The 21,826-nt window shown below is 40.0% G+C and overlaps 1 protein-coding gene across 3 annotated transcripts in view; it reads right to left on the bottom strand.

Annotated features, from left to right (window-relative positions):
- CPL4 (C-terminal domain phosphatase-like 4) overlaps positions 1–21,826 on the bottom strand; it is an 83,139-nt gene that overhangs the window by 33,262 nt on the left and 28,051 nt on the right. For all 3 annotated transcript variants that reach the window (XM_088968200.1, XM_088968199.1, XM_088968201.1), the window contains 2 exons: positions 8,644–8,759; positions 8,313–8,493 (listed from right to left, as the gene is read on the bottom strand). In XM_088968200.1, the coding sequence (XP_088824326.1) occupies positions 8,313–8,493; positions 8,644–8,759 (297 nt within the window). The remainder of the gene's footprint in view (positions 1–8,312; positions 8,494–8,643; positions 8,760–21,826) is intronic.

The raw sequence follows: 21,826 nt of genomic DNA on the forward strand, positions 1-21,826 counted from the left end.
CAAGACAGAAAGAGATTCAATTTCATCATCCCTAAGTCCTCTATGAAACCCAAAATCCCAAGTAGGATCTAAGGGTGTTCCCAAAGGTGAGACAAATTTTGAGACCACCACTTTTTTGTACAAAGAAACAGAAAATAGCAAAGGGAACAGATCCTTTAAAGGTGTGTCTCCTACCCAAATATTGCTTCTGTTACTACTCAATGAATATGTTGTCCTATAGTGTTTTGCAAGCTCACAACTCTCACATTTCAAACTAGACATCTGGATAGATTCAAATAAACTAGGAAACAAACTCTTCAAAGCACAAAAAGATAAATGACACATCCTATTATGCCAAAGCATAACCTGATCAACAGACTGAGAAACAAAAGACCTCTTAGTTTCACTATCTTCCCAATGAGAACTCCCTCCAAGTAGATAGACTCCATATGTCTCATGGCCAGTCCCAATCACCTTCCTTGTCTCTAGATCTTGAAAAACACATCGATCAGGGTAAAAGGTTACTGAACAATTCTGGTTTTTGTAATGCTACTAACCGAAGATAAGGAAATGGCATTAGATAACTTGATGTCTCCCTTGCCAGAAATAGGAACAAGGGATCCATCAGCAATGGACACTTTGTCTCTGCCGAAAGATAAATGATAAGTAGTAAACAATGATGGCAAGCCAGTCATATGGTCAGATGCTCCTGAATCTATTATCCAATAATGTTTTGCATTACCTGTAGCTGAGGCATGGTGAGCTGAGGCCCGATTACCTAAATGAGCAAAAGTTGAGATAGGAGGTGCTGATGGTGTCTGAGGAGGTGGAGCTGAATTACCAACTTCATTTTCCAACTGAGTTAGAGCAGCTCAAATAGCAGCTAGGGTGTCTAGAGGAGTGCCTCTTGTGCTAGATGAGGTTGTACTATTAGTGTTAATAGCCATATTTGCATTCCCCTTTTTGTTTCTGAGTTTTGCTGGAACTAGATGCGGATGCAACTTCCAACAAGTGTCTTTAGTATGTTTAGTTTCTTGCAATGCTCACATACTAGGTCCTTCTTAGCTTCCTTCTTCATATCTCTTTCCTTATCACCCCTAGATTTGGGCTTAACTGCTACTAGGGCTGATTCGAAAGGCATTGTTGTAGCATAACTTTTCTCCTAGTCTCTTCACTGTGCACTAGGGAATAGGCCTAGGATAGAGTTACGCCATCTCTTGTCAACAACTACTGTCTCACAATATCATATTCAGAATTTAGACCAGCTAGGAACTCAAACACTCAATTTGTTTCAACCTACTTTCTGTAAGCCTATGCATCCTTCTGACTCTCCCATTCAATTGTTTCAAGGTGGTCAATTTCATGCCACAGGGATTTCAAGATTGAAAAATAAACAGAGACCTATTTCTCTCCTTGCTTGAGATTTTTAACCTCACATTTCAGCTCATAAGCCCTAGCAACATTAAGGGGCTAGGAGTAGGTTTCTTTCACAACAACCCATATTTCCTTAGTTGTTTTTGCCCATAAGTAGTTCCGGCTGATGTATGGCTGCATAGAGTTGCACGGCCGTGTCATCACCAAATAATTCTCCTGAATCCACTTAACATAAATGGGATCCTCCTTAGTTGATGCGTGGCTGCATAGAGTTGCACGGCCATGTCATCACCAAATAATTCTCCTGAATCCACTTAGCATAAATGGGATCCTCCTTAATTGGTTCCTTCATATCCCCAAACAAATAGTTCAGTTTTCCTCTACCCCCAATGGCCATCATGGCTGATTGGGCCCACTCTAAGTAGTTTGATCCATCAAACTTAACAGTTGTAATCTGGAAAGTGTTCTCAGTCATGTTACCTAAACCAGTCCCAAAAAACACCTTCCCCTTGGCTCTTAAACTCCATTCTTGGTTAGGGGTTAATCAAAAAAACACCTTCTAATTACTGTAACAATCGGCCTACTGGGTCTGAAACTAATAACAGTAGGTCTAGAATCAGAATTCAGATTTAGTAATTAAAAGCACTTTCCAATTCACTGTATCACTATATCAGTCAGCCTACTGATTTTGGAAATTAATAACAGTTGGCCTAGAAACAGAAACCAGATTCAGCAGTACTGGGTTTTTGAAACAGAGAGTGGAAACAAACTTAAATCACTGTATTAGTCAGCCTGCTGGTTCTAATAACAGTCAGCCTAGAGACAAAAATCAGATTCAGCAGTACTAGGTCTTTGAATACAGAGAACAGAACTCCAAAACAGAGAACAGAGAACAGAAATCTGATACCAGCCAAACTTAAATCAAAAAAGGCAAGTCTAATCTCTTATCCGGACACAGTAACAGTCTTGGATTTCAGGGTTTTCTCTTAAAATCCTAAATCAGAAAAAAGATAATTTTTTTTATAGCCGTACCTCTCAGATTAAGCTACCCTTGCTGCTGACCTCAAGAAGGAATAAAATTTTACCCAGAAATTTTTGAAAAAACTGATCTTGATCCAAAAGTCTTCCTGAAATTCTGATCGCCAGCTTCAGTCTTGCTCAAAAAACTGATCTTCATTCTGATCAACCCCAGAAAATTATGAAAACAAACTGATCTTGAGAAAATCCTCTTTGAAAACTTCAATCTTGATCAAAGAACCAAAAAAAATCTCATCGGCACCTCCAATCTTGATCAAAGACCTAACCTTGATCACTTAATTCTTCTCTGATTCTTCCTGATTACAAGGAGCACTCTCCAATCCTTGGACAGTTGCTGAAGATTTCTTGTAATGTCCAAGAATCAGCCACTCTTAAATTTAGATACATAGTGTCATAATTGTAAAAGGACTGAATTGTTTACACGGCAAGATAAGATAAAGCTGAAATACTAATCCTAATCATAACTAATTGCTGACATACGAACACAGTGGGGACCACATTAGTGTTCTCTACAGTTGGGTTATTGGGCTCTCTTATTTCTTTTGTTTCTTTAGTTAGTTAGTGGGCCCCAACCCATAATCTGTTTATTTTTTATTTCTTTTTAGAGATAGCCACCCTATTAAGGGCACTTTGGTCTTTTCCCCTTTTTCTTACTCCCACGTTGCTCCTTTTTTTATCTCTTAATCCCACCTTCCATTCCTTTCACCCCCTTTTTTCTGTTTGTTATTACCTACTTGGTGTCAGAGCCTTCTTAGGGCTTCTCGATTTGCTTTCCATGCAGTCTTGAGATTAGCCGACTGCATGGAACCTTAGAAAGGGCTGATCAATCTGCCTAGGCACACTAGGCATGCACCTTTTGAAAGGGCTGCACCTAGGACCTGGGCGAGGCACCAACCCTAAAATGCGCCTCACTGTGCGCCTAGGCGCGCCTGAGGTGTGCTTTTTAAACAATCTGGTGATGGAAGGAGACTCCAAAGTAGATAAGTAGTAGTGGGATGAAAGCATAGATCATTCAATGGTTTAGCTGATATGCTAGCAAGAAGTTGCAGAACACACCTGTAATAATTCAGAAAATAAAATAAAAATAGGAAGAGAAAGAAAGAAAGAAGAGTTTCAGCAGAAGCTTTAGGAAGAAGATGAGAGAATGAAGAGAAGAGAAGAGAAGAGAGAAGAGAGTAGTCTGATCTCTCTCCTTTGTCTCTCTCATTTGATTTATATATGCTGAAATAAAAATGTGTAAAGTTACAAGAGTGCCCTAAGTTGGGCGGCTGACTTAAGCATAAACAAAACGAAATAAAAACAGGCCCACTACAGCAAAAATGAAGTCATTTAAAACAAAGAAAACTAAGGCCCATTCAGCCCAATCTCTCTACACTCACCCTGCTGAGCATAGATGTCAATCATGCCCATCTTGCTTACATAATGTTGTAGCTTTGCTTTGGGAACTCCCTTAGTTAGAAAATCTACTAGTTGCTCTTATGAAGCAATGAAAGGAAGGCATACCTCCCCCAAACAACAGTCTCCATCAAGTCAATCTCCTACCAAAGATATTTCAGCATGGAGAAGTAAATGGCTAAGGGTTTCTCCCTCTATCTTAGGTTATTCACATCATTCATCAATTTGTAGGCCCGGGCAACATTCACTTTTTGGGAATAGTGCTGACTAATATGTGGCTGCATGGAGTTTACTAACCAGCCCACTATTGTGTAATTTTCCTACATCCACCTCTCATAGGTAGGATCATCCTCCGCAAGTTTCTTCTTGCTCCTGGTGCTCTAACCTCATTAACCTCTACTACACACATGTATCCTTATAAACTAAGACCAAGCCAAATAATTGGTTCCATCCAACTTTACAATGGTCACCACTCCTAACAAAGTCTCCACAAACCCTCCATGTCCAAACCCGAAAAATATGGGATATTTGGTTTCTCCACCAATTTGCTCCATTGACTGTATGGATGCAAACAAAAATCAAATTAGGGTGTTACTAATCTAGAATGCTAACCCAAAGAAAAAACTACTCTTCAACCACCCAAAACTAGGGTTTCACAAGACCCATCAAGATGGGAGAAGAAGAGAAAGTGCAGCCACTCCTACTAGAGGTTCCAGAACACTGTCTAGCCTAAACCAATCTTAAAGGAAATCAAAAACTTCCCTTTAATTCCCAAGTGCCAGCTTCAAAGTGTCCCTGGAACCCGTAACTAAGTTTCTCTAGTTATCTAGAGTTTTCAGGAAAAAATCTCCAAGAACCTGCCTTGGGCTTCAACTAGGGATGAAAATCCCCAAAAGCCTCTCCAAAAAACCCTCCCAACTGGGCTACATAAGCTGGCTAATTAATCAGCCAATCAGTTATTCATACACACTGTGTATGGGCCAAAAAGAGGAAGATGTTGAAGGTTAGAACTTGCTCTGATGCCAAGTTGCAGAACACGCCTGTAATAATTCAGAAAATAAAATAAAAATAGGAAGAGAAAGAAAGAAAGAAGAGTTTCAACAAAAACTTTAGGAAGATGAGAGAATGAATAGAAGAGAAGAGAGAAGAGAGTAGTTTGATCTCTCTCAATTGCTTTATATATGCTGCAATAAAAATATGTAAAGTTACAAGAGTGCCCTTAGTTGGCCAGGTGCCTTAAGCATAAACAAAAAGAAATAAAAACAGGCCCATAAAGAAGGCCCACTACAGCAGAACTAACAGCAGAAATAATGGATGGGTTAGCAGTGCTAGCCCATAACAAGGGGTGCTAGGCACATTTTTGTGCACTTGTTATTCTTTCATTCATTAAGCAATAAATTAAATAGTTACAAATCAAAAACAAAAAACCAAAAAAAAAACTAACTAGTCATTGGTTGAACTAGTAGATGCATAATCATCTCATTCAACTGCATCATAGATATTGACCCACTAGCAAGCTGAGGCATTTTCTGTATGGCTTTCACGTTTCAATGCTTTAATAACACTGTTTTTGATAACTCCCCAATTTCAGTTTCAACCATGACCTTAAAACTATGAGGTGTTAGTGATGAAAAACATTTTCATTTTATTGGAAATGGGTACTTCATTACTACAAATTAAGATACAATTGTCAAACCCTAAAATAGGTGTTGAGCCCAAGTAATCTGAATTACAAAACTGCCCAGAGCAAACTTTCCTTCACAGTCCCTTGTTTGGCTAAGGTACCAGCCAGACCATTAGCTGATCTTGTCTACTTGAAGCATGCACCAATCTCCCTTGTTATATCGAGAATTTCCTGTATGGGCTGTCTATACATCCATGCTTCCCAACTTGCCTGATTGTAGCCAATCCATCAACAATTTAGATTCCCCTTCTATCTCAACTTGGTGTAACACCAATTGTTTGGCATATCTTACACCTTGATGCAAAGCCATCACCTTGGCTCTCAAAGAGTCCCCCACCCTTATTGGCCCTGAAAACGGAGCGATAATTCTCCCATCTGCATCTCTGAATAGTCCCCCTATACCCGAAGGCCTCGGGTTACCTCGAGCTTTCATCAAAGTTCAACTTTATTCTTTATTATGCTGCTGGGGACCACAGTTCCTACACAATAGGGTTTTGTGGATGTTGTAGCTGCAACCACTCCCCAATTCCTAAATATGTCCTCAGCTGAGAAATCTTTAAACAAATCTAGAGTTTTCAACCAATGGATAGTCATAATGGTTATTCTTTCTACAGTTTCCTCCTTGGATTTCTCCACTCTTTTAAAGATCCTATTGTTTCTTTCTTCTCAGACTGACCAGAGTATAGCTGCTCTTGTGGCTCTCCACATAATTCTACCACACCTCTTTAGTTGATTGAAAAAGCTTGGTACAAAAAGGCTTACCAAATCTGCAGGGGGTGTCCACCTGCAGCCAAAGAGAGAAGAGAACCAGGACCAAATAAAGTGCACAAAAGGACAAGATATTAATAAGTGTGGTCGTCTCACCAGAACCCAAGCAGAGGCTACAAACGTGGGGTGAAAGGCAGAAAAAATAAATTTTTGGAGGTAAAGGGCTACACCAAACCTCCTTTGATGGAAAGTTCCTTGCAAGGTTATTTGACTGAAGGTCATTAACGAAAAAGGAACAAGTGAAAACACTAGACGGGGAAGGTTTCCAAATTCTACTGTTCAAACAAGATTGATCCAAAAAGGTCAACCCTAAAAGAATAACTAGTTCATCTACCATTGTCATCTCTCCCTTAGTCCTCTCCTCAATGCCAAGTCCCATGAATTATCAATAAAAATTGAAGAGCATTGTTTTAAAAGGCTTAAAGCCTTAAGGCATGAGGTGTACTCCTTGAGGCGAGGCGCACAAGCCTCAAAGTTGTGAGGTTTAAGCCTTTGTCAGAATGAGGCATAAACCTCAAGCCTCAAGGCGTAAGCCTCAGTATCAATGATTACTTAGTGATTCAATGCAAAAAAATATATATACTTTTATAATTTAAAACATATAGAGACAACACTTCAATAATTATAGGCCAAATAAAAAAGTAAAAAAGAAAAACCAATAAGGCAAATCAAATTCTATTAGTTTTTCTTAGTGTTTTAAGAGAGTTCAATGAAAAAAGGACTAATCAAGCTTTTAGTTTCTTTTGGATAAATTAAATGAGACTTTTCTTTTTCTTCTAAATGTAATGTCCCAAAGTTTTTATTGTTCTCATTTCTTCTACTAATGGATCTTTTTTCTTTTTAACAACAACAATAATAATAATAATAATGAAATTGGATCAAATTAACTAAGTTGTTTCCTTTCTTCTAAATTGGTTTTTTACATGAAATGTAAAATGTTTATAATTGTTAGTTGATTAGTTATTATTTTATTTAATGCTTAAATGCCGAAACTTATTGCTTATAAACTTCTAGTTTATGGATATATATACTTTCTATTATTTTAATTTGGCATATTGTATGTTATTTTCATCAATTTATAAACTTTAATTAATTTTTTCCTTAGAACATTGAGGCTTACGCCTCACCTTTTTGGGCCATTATGCCTCAACTACACCTATCACTAAGGGAATCTCTCCAAGCCAAGCATCTTTCCAAAACTACACTTTGTTTCCCACAGAGGCATCAAATTTAAAGTAATGAAGGATGGAAGGCAATATACCATGAATAGCTTTCTAGGGAGAACATCGAGAAGCCCTAGGGTCAACTCCCGCATCCCAACCATTGTTTTCCAATCCATGTATCCTGCCAATTACTCTATGACATAGTCTGTCCTATTCCAACTGTCACCTCCATAACCATTTCCCAATAATGTTGTGTTTCTCAGCCTGACATTTCCTATTCCTAGCCTCCATCCCTACTTCTAGAAACTATCTCCCACTTCAGTAGGTGATCCTTCTTAGTGATGAAAAACATTGCTCTCAAGCTATGATACCCAGATGCTTGAGAATGCTTAGCATACTGGTGTTGGACACTACATGTACCTGATAGGTCACCAGATATTACATGTACATTTCAAGATTACATTTTATAGCATTAGCACTTTAAAAATGTGTAGTTGTAATATAATAACACATGTATTCTGAAACACATATCATTAAGGATTTTTACTCCATGTATGTTTCCTCAGACAAGGATAAATTTTCCAACACCAGACTGTAATCTGGCAACAACATAACCAATCTTGTCTCGGTATTAGGTTTCATTTAAACTAATTTACTGGTTAAATGGTCCAACTGATGTAAGGGTCCTAATTGAATCATGAAATTGCTGGTAATTTATTGTCAAATACCACAAATACAATGTTTATTAAGTGAGAGTGAGCAACCACTGAAAAGCGAGGAAGCCACCTCGGTTTAGAATGCCAATGTTCTTTCCCGCCTAGCACCTGCACACTGCCTAGGTACCTAATGATTAAGCAACTAGCCTTGAAATACCAATCATAGTAGACAATGAACTGGAATAGAGGTCCTACCATTTAAGGAATCTGTTTGGCCCTTTAAATATTCCTCTTCTGGTGACAGATCTATAAGCCGGGTAGAATTAAGCAAAGTATGATCCAAATCCAGGACCAAGTAAAGTTTTCTACCATGCAATAATTTTTTATGATCTGCGCCACGTAGTCGAGCAATTTCCTCCATCCCAAGTTTCAAATCCTGCAAAACACAAATTATTGTCCACCAGCAATACATTGCTCAACTCTTATACTAAATCTGTAAAACATAAGCCAGGACCAAACTTATATGTCCAGATATCTGAACAAAAAACAAAGAATTAATATGGTTATATATAAATATAGAACTTACCTTGTGAATGTACCCAAATGCTACTCCAGAACCATCTTCCTGTCGTTGTCCACATCTTATACACATTTCTCTTATAAAGCCAGGATGTGGAGTGCATATGTCCTCTTTTGAAGTATCTGCATACATATATATATATATATATACTGGTTAGGACTAGATTACTATCAAACATTAAAGATTACTGTCAAACATTAAAACTGAGTTCTGAATTCTGAGGATAACCTGAGGAACACTGTTCTTCTTCCTTTCCTTCTTTCTTTATTTCTTTCTTTAGAGGGGTCAAAAGGGAATAATAGCGTAGTAATTACAATAAGTGATTGTCTATTCCCCCAGTCCAAGAGAAACAATGACCAAAACAAATGATAATAACAATAATAATGGTGATCATTATCATAACAACAATAACAATATCTGTCTATATGTGCACACCAAGAAAAAAAGAGTGGCAAAAAATGCTAATGTTGAGATGGATGAGTGGGAAAACTAAGGAATATAATCATAAATGAACTTATTTAAAGAAACCTAGGAGTAGGTCCAACAGGTGATAAAATCAGGGAAAGTAGATTAAGATGGTTTGGGCACATACAGAGATCATCTATAGCACCAATGAGAAGTTGTCTGTTACAAGTCAAAGGGGCTAGAAGAGCTACGGGCAGACCAAAAAGGACATGGGCTAAGTATTGAGAAATGATTTAAGGGCCTATGATTTAACAATGGATATAATACTGAACAGAATGATTGGTTAAGTGCCTTGCATTCGAAGAGTTCATTGTTACATACATGAAATATAGGAAAAGAATTGAGGGGCCAATTCTTTAAGATTAAAAGACAATGCAATCTTGGGATTCAAAAAAAAACGACAATGCACTCGTTGCATATTATGCTAGGAATCCAGCACAGAAGCAAGAACATAGAAAGACCAGTAATGAGAACCAACCACTGGCAAGGAGACAGGAGATTGAGCCCCCTACTAAGCCCCAAGAGCAACCAATCAGCGCTGATGGAGAAATAGACAGCATCACGATACCAGAACCCCAAGCACAAGCTTCTTCATAACAAAAAAGGTTTAGTAGGTCTAATTAACCTTCCAGAATCAAGAAATCACCACTCTAACTGCCTCTTTTCTTCTTCCACCTCTTTCTGCTTAACCTTCAATCCTTGCCTTGAGTCCACATGGTAAACTTCAAAACACAACAATTTCAGAATCTCTTCCTCCAGACCCAGCATGGAACTATTGCTGTCAGTGTTGACCATTGCCCTACATTTTTCTTCCTGTCAACTTAAACCCATCATTTTCTTGACCCTAAGTAGTTTTTTTTATATTTTTCAATATAATTATACTTGTAACTTAATAGTTATGTTAATTTAAATTTTTTTCATGGATTCAAGGTTAAGGTGATTCACTGCTTCCATGAATATTTTAACAAGAAAATGGCTGATATGGGTGCTAGTCAGGAAGAAAGCCAAGGAACTCAAGGAAATAGAAGGGATCCAGTTTGGAAATATTGTCACTTGCAAGATCCCAAGAACACCAATGCAGTGATATGTAATTTCTGTGGAAAAGTTACTAATGGAGGAATTTATAGAGCCAAGGAACACATTGTTGGTGTAGGAGAAACACAAAAGCTTGTACTAAATGTCCTAAAAATGTTAGGGAAGAGATCTTAGCTTATATGAACAAAAAAAATATATGAAATAAGCATGAGTGGAGAAGAAGAGAGTGGTCACATTGTAGATTTTGATGACTTCGAGAACATGATTGAAGACGAAGATGATTTGGGAGATGAAGTTCACATACTTGGAGTTAGTGGCCAAGGGAAATCTGGTGTGAAGCATAGTGGTAGTGTAAGTGCTGATTCAAATACTAGGACTTTGGGGTCGGGGTTTAAGGAATCGTGTTCTAAACCCAGTAGGCCACCACCCATAAAACGACAAAGGGGCCCCATGGATAGATTTATTTCTACACCTAGCCCAAAACAAGTTGTAGAATGAGAATGGAGTAGAAAAGATTGAAGCAAACAACCATTACCGATGCATATAACAAAAAAGCAAGAGAACAAGTTTCTATACGCATTGCTAGATGGTTCTATCAAGCAGGTATTCCTTTGAATACCATTCACTTAAAAAGTTTTGAGGCAATGATGGAGGCAATTGGACAATATAGGTCGGGATACAAAGTCCCAAGTTATTATGAGATGCGAGTTCCTCTTTTGAAAAAAGAAGTGGAACACACAGACATTACTACAACACCACAAGGAGGCGTGACAAAAAGTGGTGCTGTTCTTTAATGTCTGATGGGTGGACGGACAGAAAAGATGGGACCCTCATAAATTTTTTGGTCCATAGTTGTTCTGGGACCATGTTTATAGAAAGTATTGATGCTTCAAATGAAGTGAAAACAGTTGAAAGGTTGTTTTTATTACTTGCCAAGATGGTGGAGAAAATAGGGGCAAAGAATGTTCAAGTGATCACAGATAATGCTCCAAACTATGTTTTAGCTGGTATTTTTTTTTACTTTTATAATTTCTTTATTGTTATTTGTTATTATTTTCTGTAGTCTTTAACTTTTCAATCTTCACATGTTTGATTATTTTATTGTGCTATTGCCTTTTAGGGAAATTTTTATGGAAAAACATCCTCATTTAACTTGAACCCCATGTGTTTCCCACTGTTTGGATTTGATTTTAGAAGATATTGGGAAGATGCCAGTTGTAAGGAAAACAATTGAAAGGGCTATTGCACTATAGGATATATTTATAATCATCCGGGCTTGTTAAATTTAATGAGGAAGTACACAAACCAGAGAGAATTACTTCAGCCAGCAAAGACCCACTTTGCCACTTCCTTTCTCACACTGCAGAGCATTTATAAACAGAAGAAGAACTTAAGAGATCTTTTTAATTCAAAGGATTGGAATGAAAGAAAGTGGGTGAAAGAAATAAAGGGGAAAAGATAGGGGAGACGGTGATGATGCCCACTTTTTGGAACAACATCATCTTCACACTTAAGGTGTGTAGTCCACTTGTGTGGGTCTTGAGATTGGTGGACCGTGGGAATAAGCCTTCAATGGGCTACATTTATGAAGCCGTGGATAAGGCAAAGGAAGCCATTGAAGTGCATTTAGTGGAAATGAGGAAAAATATAAAAACATTTTTGAAATCATTGATAAGAGGTGGGAGTGTCAACTCCACCAACCATTGCAGCAGCAAGCTTCTATTTAAACCCAGAGTTTTACTATGATGATGCTGAAAGGATTGATTCAGATGAAGAAATCATCACTGGGCTCTATAAAGTAATTGAATTATTTGAGAATGACAAAAACAAGATCAATGCAATCACTAATGAGATAAGCAAATATAAAAATGCAAAGGGTGTTTTTGGTCTTGATATGGCTATTTGGCAGAGAAAGGTAAAAGCATCGGGTAAGTAACATTGACTTAATAATTTGTTTATTTAATTGTTTAGTATTTTTTATTTATTAAATAAAATTTTAATTAATAGTTTGTTATTATTTAATTTTTTACAGCTGATTGGCGGGTTTCATATGGTGTTTCAGTTCCAAATTTACAAAAGATTGCAATTAAAGTTCTTGAAAGTTAGAACATGTAGTGCATCTGGATGTGAGAGAAATTGGGAGCATATTTGAGCATATAATTAAAACTATACTTAAGATTTTAACATTATATTTTTATATTTTATAATTCATTATATGTTGATACTTTTAGTTTTAAACTTCTAATTTTATTAATCAATCTTATATTTTATGAATTTATGCAGATCCATACGCAAAAGTGCTTGAATGACTTAGTCTTCATTAAGTTTAACCAGTTGCTTAAAGAGAACTTTGATTCACGTAGTGTCACTAACCCTATATCTTTGAAAGATATAGATGAAAGTAACAAATGGTTATTAGGAGAGATGGCACATGAAGATGGTGGAGCTAAAAATGATTTGGAATTTGGCGATAATTCTTTAACATGGGAAGATGTGGCTCTTGATTCGGGAGTCAAAGAGACAATAAGGAGCACAAGAAATAGAGTTTCAGGTGTAGCTTCAACTTCTCATGCAAGAGCAGCAACATCAGCCAATGCAAGAAGGTCTAGAGGAGGTTCAAGTTCTTGACTTCGTTTGGAAGATGAAGAGTTTGAGGAAGAAGAACCGGAAGAGGCCTTGGGAGACTATAATGCTGATGATGACGAGGATGATGAAGTTGAACTTCCAAATGAAGAAGATGAGGAAGAAGATTATGGAAATGAAGAGTGAATGGGTGACACTTGGAGAGTAATTTATTTAGCCAGCCTTGTTTTAAAGGCTTGAAGAATGAAGATAGTAGAAGTTCAGGACTGTTATCAGTCTTGAACCCTAATGGATTTCAGGATCGAAGATAAGAAGAAAGGTAAGAGGAAAGAAGAGGAAGAGGGAGGAGAAGCAGTAGAACACAAGGGTTGAAAGGAGGAGCAGAAGCTTAATATCCTGCCGCCGCCACTTTAATAAATATTTATAGGTTATGCTCATTACATGGAAAGGACAGATCTGCCCTTAGTCTTTACATAACAAATAGAGCAAAAAATAAGACTGAAATAAATAACAACTGAAACAACTAAATGACCAATAACTAACCCTAGGCAGACTAGAACATCTTCTTCCCTACGAACACAGTGGGACCGTAGCTGTGGGGCCCACATCAGTGTTCTCTACAATCCCCCTCAAGTTGGGAATAAATGTTTATCATTCCCAACTTGGATAGATCTGCCTCTAGCTTCTTCCGTGGTACAGCTTTGGTGAGGATATCTGCCAGTTGCATATTGGAGGTGATGTATGGGAGACACACTTCTTGTGATGAGACCCTCTCTCGTACAAAGTGTCGATCAACTTCAATATGTTCAGTCCTGTCATGCTGCACTGGGTTGTGTGCTATATTAATAGCCGCTTGATTATCACAATACAGCATCAGGGGCTTCTCATACTCAATACCCAACTCCTCAAATAGTGATCTCAGCCAAAGAATTTCAGCCACTCCATTAGCCATTGACTTGTACTCAGCTTCAGCACTGGATCGGGAGACAACACTCTGTTTCTTACTCCTCCAAGAAACCAGGTTACCTCCCACAAGAGCACAATATCTAGAGGTAGACCTTCTGTCATCAACACTCCCAGCCCAATCGGCATCCGTATAGACTTCCACCTTCATGTTGTCATTGTTCTTGAACAGTATACCTCTACTCGAGCATCTCTTCAAGTATGCTAGTATTCTTTCTGCTGCTAGAAGGTGCGTGGTTCTAGGAGAATGCATGTACTGACTGATAACACTAACGACATGACTGATGTCTGGTCGGGTAAGGCATAGATATAGGAGCTTTCCCACTAACCACTGGAACATAACCTTGTCTTCAAGCAGCTCCCCACTCTCTGCACTAATCCTATGGTTCTGTTCAATGGGTGTATCTACAGGTTTGACACCTAGCTTTCCCGTTTCAGCCAAGACATCTAAAACATATTTCCTCTGAGAGACAAAGATCCCCTGTTTAGATCTAACAACCTCAATACCCAAAAAATACCGTAGTGTACCCAGATCTTTCACCTCAAACTCTTGATGAAGGAGCTGTTTGAGGGACTCAATCTCATGGTTGTCATTTCCTATCACCACAATATCATCAACATAAACTGCAAGTAGTGTCAGTGACGACTCCACCCTCTTGATGAACAGTGTATGATCTGACTGGGCTTGTACATAACCGAACTTCCCAAGGGCTAGTCTGAATCTGTCGAACCAAGCTCTAGGTGACTGCTTCAAACCATACAATGCCTTATTGAGCCGGCAGACCTTCTTACCTGCCTCTGTATCATAGAATCCAAGAGGCAACTGCATGTAAACCTCTTCCTGCAAGTCCCCATTCAGGAAGGCATTCTTAACATCCATTTGGCACAAAGGCCAAGTGTAGCTTGCTGCAAGAGACAATAAAACCCGAATGGTGGTCATCTTGGCTACCGGGGCAAATGTCTCCAAGTAATATATACCATAAGTCTGAGTGAACCCTTTTGCAACTAGCCAAGCTTTGTACCTCTCAATGGAACCATCCGCATTGTGCTTCACAGTAAATACCAACCTGCATCCAACTGGTTTCTTTCCTTTGGGCAAGTCAACTAGCTCCCAGGTATTATTTTTCAACAGGGCATCCATTTCAACTTGCATTGCACCTCTCCACTCCGGGACTGATAGGGCTTCTTGCACTGTTCTCGGAATAGGGACATCAACAACGGAGGTGAGATAGGACTTGTAGGAGGGAGATAGGCGATCATAGGACAAAAACTGGGAGATGCAGTGGGTTGTAGATGTGGTGCAATGGGAAGGTCAAGGTCATCTGTAGAGGGTGAGGTAGCAACAATGGAAGGAGTCTCTGTGGGCCCTGGGACTGTAATATCTGGACTTGGAGCCGCAGAAAAGATTGGAGCTGGCTGGGACTACTGATGACCGGGATCAACCTGCCTACATCGCCTGTGATAGACTCTCAACTCCCGATCCCTTTGACCACCCTCGCTACTACAGCCCTCATCACCAACTGGAATAGGTAAGGGAACAGCCCCAAAGGTATTAACCCTGTCCTCACTACACTCCCCCTAAAGAAAAGGACCCAAATCTCCACGCTCACTACTCTCCCCCTGAGGAGAGACCCGAGAATAGTAGGTGTCTCCTCAAAGAAAGTGACATCCATGGATACAAACTTTTTCCCTGAGACAGGATCATAACAACAATAACCCTTTTGAGTTTGTGCATAACCAAGAAATATGCATTTGGAGGCCTTGGGTTCAAACTTGAAGTGATAGGGACCGAGAAGCTGAACAAAACAGGTACAACCAAATGTCTTGAGGGGAATAGTGAACAACTCCTCATTGGGGTATAGAAGGGAAAAATGAGGTTTCATATCAAGAACCCGAAAAGGAATCCGATTAATAAGATATACTGCCGTAAGGATAGCATCACCCCATAAGCGAATAGGGACATTGGAGGTAAACATAATACTTCTAGCCACCTCCAAGATGTGCCTATTCTTCCTCTCGGCAACCCCATTCTACTGAGGTGTATGAGGGCAAGTGCTCTGGTGGATAACCCCATGATTAAGGAGGTACAATGCCAATGGCTTAGCAAAGTATTCCTTTGCATTATCAGATCTAAGCACTTTTATCCTAGCATCAAACTGGGTTAAGATCATTTGGTGGAAGTTTTGGGTCAAGGCAGGCACTTCATCTCGTGATCGCATAAGATAAACCCAAGAAAACCGGGTGTGGTCATCAACAAATAACAAAAAATACCTGTACCCACCCATAAAAGGAATGTGATATGGCCCCCAAACATCAATATGCACAATATCAAAGGAACTATTACTCCTTTTATTACTCAATGAATAAGTGTTTCTACAATGTTTAGCAAACTCACAACTTTCACACTTCAACTGAGATGACTCAACACACTCAAACAAAGTAGGAAACAGACTCTTCAAGGACCGAAAAGATAAATGACCCAATCGGTTATGCCAAAGCATAACCGGACTCACAACCTGAGAAACAAGTAACTTCTTATCCACTGACTCTTCCCGACGAGAACTCTCCCCGAGCAGATAGATCCCATTCGTCTCACAACCAGTCCTAATCACCTTTTTCATCTCCAGGTCCTGAAAAACACATCGGTCAGGAAAGAAAGTTACTGAGCAGTTCAAATGTTTGGTAATACTACTAATGGAAAGGAGGTTAGTATCAGTTTAGGAACATGCAAGACAGAGGACAGGGATATAGTATCCGACAGTTTGATGTCACCCTTGCCAGAAATAGGGACAAGAGAGCCATCAGCTATAGATACTTTATCCCTACCAGAAGATAAGTGATAAGTAGTAAACAAAGAGGGCAAGCTAGTCATATGGTCGGATGCACCTGAATCTATTACCCAACACGGTTCAGTAGTACCCGGAGCGGAGGCATGGTAGGCTAAGGCTCGAGTACCTGAGTGTGCAAAGGCCGATGTGGTCGGAGCTGATGATGACTGCGATAACTGAGCTGAACTGCCAACTTCCTTCTCCAATTGTATTAGAGCAGCCTGAACTGCAGCTAAGGTCTCTAATGGTGTGCCTCTCGTGCCAGATGAAAATGCTGAATCAGTAGTCATAGCCACATGAGCATTACCCCTTTTATTTCTCAACTTTGCCGGGACCAAATGTAGATGCAGCTTTCAACATGTTTCTTTTGTGTGTTTAGGTTTCTTGCAATGCTCACACACTACATCCCTTTTATCTTCCTTCTTTCTGTCCCTCTCTGAATCACCCTCTGTTTTGGGTTTGACAGCTACCAAGGCAGGTGTAAGCGGCTGAGGTTGCATCATGACTTTCCTCCTAGTCTCTTCACTGTGCACCAAGGAGTATGCCTGAGAGAGGGTCACACTATCTCTGGTCAAAATCTGCTGCCTCACAATATCATATTCTGAATTCAGTCCTGCCAGGAACTCAAACACTCTGTTTGTCTCGATGTGCTTTCTATGTATCTAAGCATCTTTGGCACTCTCCCACTCAAGAGTCTCTAAGTGATCAATCCCATGCCACAGGGACTTCAAGGTAGAGAAGTAGACCGACACCGGTTTCTCTCCTTGTTTAAGGGAATTCACCTCACATTTCAACTCATATGCTCTGGCAACATTAAGGGGTTGGGAGTAAGTCTCTTTCATCACATTCCATATCTCCTTGGCTGTCTTTGCCCATAAGTAATTTCGGCTTATATGGGGCTGCATAGAATTACAGAGCCATGTCATAGCCAAGTAGTTTTCTTGGACCCACTTGGTATACATAGGGTCTCCCTTGGAAGGTTCTACCACATCTCCCAAGAGATACCCTACTTTGCCCCTTCCCCAATAGCCATCATGGCTGATTGGGCCCATTCCAAATAGTTTGATCCATCAAACTTTACGGTTGTAATCTGAAAACCTGTCTCAGAACCACCACCATAACTGCTGTTCCCAAAACTACCTTCTGCTTGATTCTTAAACTCCATTTCGGTCAAGAACCAGAAGTCTCAAAATTATGGTTACTACAGTCAAAACCAGCACTAGGACTCCCAACCACAATCACAAAATCAGTATAGAACCAATCTGTACTCACGGTAGATGTGCATGAAACATGTATAAGACTGATCTGAAATCAATAACCACACACAACAGCAACAGTCCGAACTGTATTCACCCCTTTAGAAGTGTTTGAAACCCCAAAAGAAAACTGAAAAGCAGTTTGAAGAGCAATCTGATATGCTGAATCCAATTTGAGGTTTCAATCAGTCCTAAGAGCCGTACACTCCAGACAGTACCGTACGGATAAGGTTTGTATTAGGGTTAATATGAAACCCTAAAACTGATCAATGTTGAGGAGAACTATTAGGGTTTGCCACAGGGATAAGATCACAAGGTTCGGCCTAATACTAGGGTTTGTCGCAGGGATAAGACAAAACCCTAGAGAATAGAGAGATAAAACCCTAGAGTGGTTCGGCCACCCTTGCTGGATAGGTCCAACCTATCTTCTCTGATGTTACTTCTCTCAAAAAATAAAAGACTTACAATAGGATGCAGTTCGATGCCTACCAAGGTTACCCGAACCCTAGCTTTCTCTGATTCTTCCTGATCACCAACTCGCTGCAACTGTGGCACTTCTTCAAACAGCTGCTAATCCTCTGGAGATCTCCAAGAACCAGTCAACGAACTCTGCTTTCTCAACTTCTAGCCTTAGATGGTTCTCATGTGGTCGGCTGGACTAGACTCACATGAGAAGCCCTAGCTCTGATACCAAGTAGAAGTTCAGGACTGTTATCAGTCTTGAACCCTAATGGATTTCAGGATCGAAGATAAGAAGGTAAGAGGAAAGAAGAGGAAGAGGGAGGAGAAGCAGTAGAACACAAGGGTTGAAAGGAGGAGTAGAAGCTTAATATCCTGCCGCCGCCACTTTAATTAATATTTATAGGTTATGCTCATTACATGGAAAGGACAGATCTGCCCTTAGTCTTTACATAACAAATAGAGCAAAAAATAAGACTGAAATAAATAACAACTAAAACAACTAAATGACCAATAGCTAACCCTAGGCAGACTAGAACATCTTCTACCCTACGAACACAGTGGGACCGTAGCTGTGGGGCCCACATCGGTGTTCTCTACAAAGATCTACTCTTTTTTCATTTTTTTGTTTAAGACTGACTTGTTTTTTTTTTTTTGATGCCATACTTGTTTTTTGTTAATATTGACTATTGATCTTGAATCTTGATCAATCATCAATGATGTGAATGTGAATTTGTGTCACTCTCACTCGTGTGAATTTACTAATTACCATTTATTAGATATTAGATGTAGTGATTTAGTGATTGTGGTATGTGGTATTGACTATTGAGGCTTAATTGTTTAACACCATGGAGAGTGGAGACTTGGACTTGGAGAGGTATGTTTTCTTTTAATAACTTCTTTTATATTTGTATTTTTGTTCATTATTTATGATACATATTAAATACTTTGTCAATCCTCATTTGCTTGTTCATTGTAAATGATTAATTTTTATTATATGACATAACTCATATGTGTGAGCCAAGGAAGCATGGATATTGGAAACTTACAGTCCGTTTGGTTGCCGCGACGGGATGAGAAATGGGTTCACAAAAATAGGGATGCGGGGTCTCACCAAATAGGTGCGACCCCACTGAGAAACGAAAACAGTGAGAACCAAGTGGGAAAATTTTATCGACGGCGGTAGTTCCTCACCTTCTCAACCAAGCTTCAGACACCCCAACGGTCACAACTCCATCTTTGTCATCATTTCCCGGCAAAGGTAGGTCATTTGAATACTTTTTTCTTCTCCTTTCTCTTCTCTTTACGCCATTTTATTGTATTTTTTTCTCATTTTGGACTCATTTTCGTTCTTCCCCATTCAAGCTTCACACCTTCAATGGTTACAGCTCCGACCATCACATTCTTCATCACTGGCGAAGGTAATACCATTTTATGCCACCATTTTTTTTCCATCAGATGAATTTAGCGATGTAGATCTAACTGATAGGCCCCCAATTAATTTTACGTATGCCAGGAAGGGGAAAGGTCAGCTTTCGGCCAAGGGGGGAAATAATTGAACATGGGGGAACTTATGGCTGGAGGGAATAAGGAGAGTTTTGTGGCAATTATAGCTTGTCAGTTGGGAATAAGAAGAGTAGCATTTATAGCTTGCCAGTTGGGAATAAGAAGAGTGTGGGGAATTTATAAGTTGGCTAGCTGGGCATTTATTATGGAAGGCAGTTATGCTGTAAGATGTGTATAAGAAGGGGCTTTGGGGGATGGAGGAGACAGACTTTTGTTGAGTATAGAATTCTGAGAGTGCTTGGGAGAGCCGGCGGTCTCTTGAAGAACCGACCTACTATAAGTGATCTTCTTTCCTTCTGAATGAATATCAGTTCCCTGTTGATGTACTAGTGATTTGGATTCTGTTGTGAGTCTGTGAACTATGTGTCAAATTTCTGGGTCATATCAATGGTATCAGAGCACGTCTTTCCTCGACCATGGTGACAGCTAAGAAAGTGGCATCGCAAGTGGAGGGTTTCGAAGAATGTCTGTCTTCCCTGCATTATGGATTTCGTTTGGAGATGGATGGCTTACGCAATGAGTTTCAACGACTCGATCCAGACAAGGTAGCTGCTAGACTTTCGAAGATCTCGTCCCTAGAGAACTCGGTACAATCTCTGGAAGGAGGTGTTCAAGATCTAGTGAGACGATTTGATTTGTTGCTTCAGCAACAGGCCTATTCAGCTCCTTTGTCTTCAACTGACATTGCTCCTCCTTTAGTCACATCGAGTTGTGCGGCTGACAAAGGGAAGAGTGCAGCTTTCCCGACGTCTTCTTCAATGTCAGTGCCGGAACATACTTCTGATCCACTTTCTCGAAAGTTGGAGTTGCCCATTTTTTATGGGGAAAATCCAGACAGCTGGCTTTTTCGCGCAGAACGCTATTTTGAGATTAATGGCTTGCTTCCGACGGAACGTCTGCGGGCGGCAGTGGTCTATTTAGAGGGTGATGCACTGGCTAGGTATTATTGGGACGATGGTAGGCGACCTTTTCGTAGTTGGGCAGAATTCAAGGAACTCCTTCTTGAACGTTTCCGATCAACTCAGGAGGGAAACTTGCAGGAGCAGCTTCTATCATTGCTTCCATCTGTCGGAGTTCGGCCTAGATATTTGGGCGCAACCCATTCACAAAGGCTGCTTCAAGGGCTGATTAGAAAAATGGTTGCAGCCCAGAAAATTGAGGAAAAGAATCAGGCCTTATGGGCTTATCAATCAAGTTCATTTCCTCGTAGGCCCACAACGTCCCTCCCTGGAACCCACTTTAACTCACGGGTTTCGCAAGTGACTACTTCTGCTGTCACCCGACCTGCACGTGCTGCAACCCCTCCTTCATCAGCCCCTATTATTAAGGCCCCACCTCCTACTTTCAAAAAGATGACTGACAAAGAGATGCAGTAGAAACGTGCGAAGGGTCTATGCTTCCGTTGCGACGAGAAATACAGCCCGGGACATCGTTGTGCTCAGAAATCACTTAGGTTTTATGGGTTCAAGATGATGTGGAGGAAATTGCTTCTGATGCGTCTAATTGGGACTGCACTTCCGGGGACACTGAAATTGCTCTGACTCCAGAATCAGTTGCACTTTGTGTTTCGTCTCTTGTTGGGTTGTGTGCGAAAAATTCCCTTAAGGTGCGTGGACGCATTTTGTCACGTGAGGTGGTCATATTGGTAGACTTGGGTGCATCCCACAACTTTATCTCCGAAACTTTAGTGGAAGAATTGAATTACCCCGCACCCCTACACACGAATTTGGAGTTCATATGGGAAATGGTGATGAGGTGATAACTTCTGGAGTCTGCCGTCAAGTTTGCCTCAACTTACCTGAATTTGATGTCATTGCTGATTTCTTTCCCTTAAAGTTGGGTTCTACGGATGTCATTATTGGTTTTCCTTGGTTAGCATCCCTCGGGGACTCAGTGATGAATTGGGGCAACACGTCTATGAAGCTCAATTTGGGAGGTGTCCGGGTAAAGTTGCAGGGCGACCCTTCTCTTTGTTCCTCTCAAGTATCTTTGCATGCTATGATGCGTAACTTACAACACGAGGGACGAGGGATT

This window comes from Nelumbo lutea, chromosome 2, assembly GCF_056320005.1.
Source record: "Nelumbo lutea isolate HS-2025 chromosome 2, American lotus-T2T, whole genome shotgun sequence".
NCBI lineage: Eukaryota > Viridiplantae > Streptophyta > Magnoliopsida > Proteales > Nelumbonaceae > Nelumbo > Nelumbo lutea.